We start from the raw sequence: 4711 nt of genomic DNA on the forward strand, positions 1-4711 counted from the left end.
ACACGAATGACAAGAGGATGACCACGGTGATCCCTTTGGCGGCACCTTTGCCGTACCGTACGCATTTCTCCTATGACAAACGGAAGAATGGAAGAATGCCTCGGAGACAAGTTGCATTTACAATAAAGCCGACGGACACCCGGTTTAAATTCCTGTCACCTCGTCGCGGGTGAACCGCGGACCAGACTTGGACGGGCCACGAAAAATCCTCGTCGATATTTCACGTCGACCCATTAAACAGCTACCACCACCGATCATCGAAGCCGTTGCCACGTCCCGTGCATCACGATGACACCTGGCCAATGACTAGCAACGATAATAATCACCTTACCACGGCTGCTCTCGAAATTTTTCGTGATGACGCCGCGTAGAGTGAACTTTCTTCTGAAATTCTTCGATAAATCAATTGTTTAAATTGTTTAAACTTGATGGTTAAGTTTAAATTAATAAAAGTGGAAGGTTTGTTTGGTTTTATTTGAAGAATGTGATAATCTTAATGTGTATCAATTTTAAAAAGGTTTTTATTAGAAAAATTGAGAAACGAGCGTATTTATTGATCGTTTAATGATTGATATTTAAAATTAATTTATTATATATATATATAGGTATGTGAAAAATTGTTGTTGATCAGAGATTTTAAAACTTGTTGGGCTATCTGAGAGGAGAGGGGATCAAGTTTTGACAAATGTGATGCGGCTCCTAGAAAGTGGAGGCACTTCAAAAGACCGCCGCTGGGAATACGGCAAGCAAATTGCACACTTCTGTCGCATCCTTGGACGTTTCTTTGGCACAAAGTGAAAAACCGCAGGAAAAGAGGAGTATTGTTCATTGCGTGGCAACGATTCGAGGCAGGTTCTACTGTCGAAAAGGCAAAACATGACTCCGTTGCCGTTCTTACAAAAAAAAAAAAAAAGAAAGAAAAAGAAGAAGAAGAATTCCCTCTTTTCTCAAATGACACAATGTCGGTACCTTTGTGGTTTTTCCACGTTTTCATAGATTCAAAGATTTATTGAGATAAAGCGAACACATATTTGAGAGAATTCACGATAAAAGTTTGTAAATTATAGTAACCTGTGTAATAAAAAATTGTTGATTTAATATAAAATATTATATGATATTAATCTTGCAATTTATTAACGTGCAATCATGCGTTTTATTCTTTCTGTGTATCGAATAACGCCCTAAAATTTTTCGTGTTTGACGTATCTTTTGCTCTTTTATATATAAAAAAATTTTTTAAAAATTCATTGATACGTATTCTTTTCATCCAAAGAAAATCATACAAGTTTTATATATCGTAAGAATTTTAATGCAATTTGTAATGAAAATGAGGATCACCTAATAATAGTTGTACAACTTTTTAAAATATTTCAGTATTATAATTATAAAAACGTAACTTTTGATTATATTGATAAATAAACTTAAAAACCTCGGCTCGAATGAACAACTTATTCAAAAATAATCTTACATTTTACATTACATTTTTCTCAGAACCACGCCAGAACAAAGCCAGGCCACGTAGCCAGAAGATCCATCGTTAACCAACAATTTCTAATCGCGTAAAAATTTCTTTTCTCCCAAACCCATCCCCAAAACATTTTCCTTCGAGCCAAACACAGAAGAGCGTTTAACAAAAATGTGTCTCCCATTCAACAACACTCTTCTTTATAATTTTTATATCCTCTTACATACACCGCTCATTGTTGCATCTCGATTCGCCAAATCATCCCCGTTTTTCGTGTTTACTCGGTCGAGAGAGCTCGTGCGTCCACAACTCTCTGCAATCTGCGTTGTTGTAAAAGACACAGCAGCAACAATATAAACAGGCTCACGAAATAAGCCAATAAGGGATGACCATCTCGAAATGATCGCTCGAGTTTGAACAGTTTCTCCCCTAAGTCGAGTCTCTCTCTCTCCCTCCATTGTCCCGCCGATTGTCCACCATTATCGTCCAATCGAGCGTCCACAACGCTCTATTGTATCCTCGATTTCTCTGTGCGAGGAGAGGCTCGTTTCGAACACGTTCGACGATTCCATCGTGAAAGGATGATATCGGTGGAAATTCAGGCGTTTTCGTTTCGTTTCAAACGTGGTGGTGGCTCGCGTGCTCTTTTCGCCGGCGAGAACGCCGGGGAAAATGGAAGAGGAGGAAGTCTGTTATGACAAGGAGCTGTTGCCTCCATTCGATGGAGATTACTATGATGTTTGGCTACCTGCGGATTTGTCTCGTCGAGCGGAATTAAACGGACGAGGAAAGGCTGTTCGAGTGTCTTGGAGGATCTTGAGGATCAGTTGATAGTGATACGATCGATTTATGAGGGAGGAATTGGAGGAATCTCGTGGAGATAGGGGAGAGATTTGTTATTTGATCAACTTTTCTTATTGTTCACGTTGTGCGTCGGTAAAAGAGAATCGAAGGCTCGATGTGGAAAAAAGAAATACATATTTCCTTGATTAATGCCTCTTTTTTCAATGCTAAGAGTTAAAAGAATGGATAAATTTCAAGAAATATTTACTATATAATTCTTAAATTAACCAATTATGAAAGTGTAATCCATTTAAAATTAAAATTCCATGGAATACGAAGCAAAAAATAAATTAATCATCCGTGAAAGTTTATCAATTGTTCGATGCTGAAAGTGGAACAAATCGATATAACGCGAGGCGAATATAATGATAATAAATTCCATGATCCGCAGGCCGGTGTGGCGATGAGTCCGATACCGAAAGCGAGCCGGGTATTCCTTTGAAACGAAAACAACGCAGAAGCAGGACAACGTTTACAGGAGAGCAACTGGAGCAACTGGAGACAGCGTTTCAACGTGCTCAGTATCCGGACGTCTACGCCAGGGAAGAGTTGGCCCAGAGGACAGGTCTCACGGAAGCAAGGATCCAAGTAATTAAAATATTTCGTTCCTCTTCCACACGATTAACAATAATCATAGATTTTCGAATCTTGTTTTCCTTTCCTTTCCTTTTTCATCCTATATGAAATGTCGAAGGCCTGAAAAAAAAAAGAGGACCATCGCTAAAAACTATCTTTGTACTCGTGAATGATGAAAACCTCGAACCTTTCTTTTCCTCGAAGTGGAAAAGGTTACGACGACAATTAAACAAGGATGAAGTGACAAGTGAATTGACACTGAAACACGAAACGTTTTTCGTTGTTCCAGGTATGGTTCAGCAATCGCAGAGCACGATTGCGAAAACACGCTGGAAGCATAGCTCATTCGGTGGCGAGCCTACCTCTAACACCCTGCCAATACGCCGCCAGTCACGAGCTCGCTCAATTACCTCAGGTACCTCAAATACCGTCTGGAATAGCGCAAATACCGACCACGTTGCACCACAGCCCGACCACGTTGCAACAAACGAGCGGCGGTGTTCACCAAGTGCCAGGAAGCAACGCGCAGATGTCGGCCACGACCTCAGCCGCCCAGGTGCCCTCCACGATCAGTAGCGCTCTTCAAGGGCACGCGGTGTCAATCTCAGGCCACCTGAGCTCGTTGCAGGGACACGCGATGCAGCTTGGACAGGTACCAACGATTCAACCTCCTGCCGCTCATGGGGCACCCACGACCCTTTCTCACAATCCAGGTGAGTTGCGTTCTTATTATTTGTATAAGATGTGGGTTAATTTATTATTTTTAGATAGGAAGAGTCAAACCTGAGTCCGATCTTTCTCTTCCAAATTAATTAATCCTTTTCATAGATATATTAGTTTTTGTCTCCTCTGTGTCGAGAAATTTATACAAACCAATATTTTTCTACGAAAACTTTTATCTTTTCTCTCGATCCTTTTAGACATCCTTTTAGATACACCATTTTTGAAATAGAATTTTTAAAGAAGAATTCATCGAATTGTAAACGAACTTCTTTCATCATCTTTGCTTCGAATGAAATGCTATCGACCTCAACCCCGACGACGACCTCAAACGAATCATCTCTGGTGATTCTCTCGTTTTCGAGGCGTGTTAATGTTGAACGCGGGCCGAATTTCGACCCAATTACAGGGAACACCGATTGGTCCAGGGCGCAACTCGGTTGGGGACAGTTCAATCACTTCCAAGGTGAATACACGTCGAGTCATTCGAGTCATCAGCATTCCTCGCACGCGAGTCATGCTGGTACACCGTCTTCTGGTACCGGGAATTCTGCATCGGCGGCGGAATGGTACGATCAGGGCTACGATTATTCCCAACACGCTCAGCTCAACTATCATCGAAGCGTGGGCGGCATATTTTAACGGGGCGATGATTGCACGGGCATTAGTAAAAGTCAGTCAGGGGTATCGGTCGATCCCCGTCTCGTTCGTTTCATGAATTCACTTACGGTTCCACCATCCTTCTCCGCCACTCATCTTTCGTAAGTTAGCCAGGTTCCAATTCTTTCGACAATTAATATCGTCTTTCGATCCCGTTTTCTTTGGAAGTGGAAGTGGAGTATCGTCGTGGTAACGGGAATGATAGGCAAGTGGATCGTGGATGTTTATGCAAATGTGAATTTTTATGTAAACGGAATTAAGAAAGAAGTGATAGGTTTCATCGTGTCGACGAAACATTTTGTGGAATTTTTTTCTTTTTTTTTTTTTTTTTTATTTCTTATATTTTAATGCGTAAACATTTTCGATGGTCTTCGATGGATGTAATTCGTGGATTTCCAATCGGTGAGTCAGACTAAGGAAAGTACCTAATTCTTGAACGATAGCTGC

The 4711-nt window shown here is 40.9% G+C and overlaps 1 protein-coding gene across 1 annotated transcript in view; it reads left to right on the forward strand.

Moving 5' to 3' along the window:
- Positions 1 to 4389, forward strand: part of LOC102671259 (protein gooseberry-neuro-like) — a 9527-nt gene extending 5138 nt beyond the window's left edge. Inside the window, exons 2-4 of the mRNA XM_031508493.1 lie at positions 2700 to 2896; positions 3150 to 3597; positions 4014 to 4389. Coding sequence (XP_031364353.1) covers positions 2700 to 2896; positions 3150 to 3597; positions 4014 to 4246 — 878 coding nt within the window. The 3' untranslated portion in view covers positions 4247 to 4389. The remainder of the gene's footprint in view (positions 1 to 2699; positions 2897 to 3149; positions 3598 to 4013) is intronic.
- Positions 4390 to 4711: the final 322 nt, after the last annotated feature.

This window comes from Apis dorsata, unplaced genomic scaffold (assembly GCF_000469605.1).
Source record: "Apis dorsata unplaced genomic scaffold, Apis dorsata 1.3 scaffold_88, whole genome shotgun sequence".
In the NCBI taxonomy this organism is placed as follows: Eukaryota; Metazoa; Arthropoda; class Insecta; order Hymenoptera; family Apidae; genus Apis; species Apis dorsata.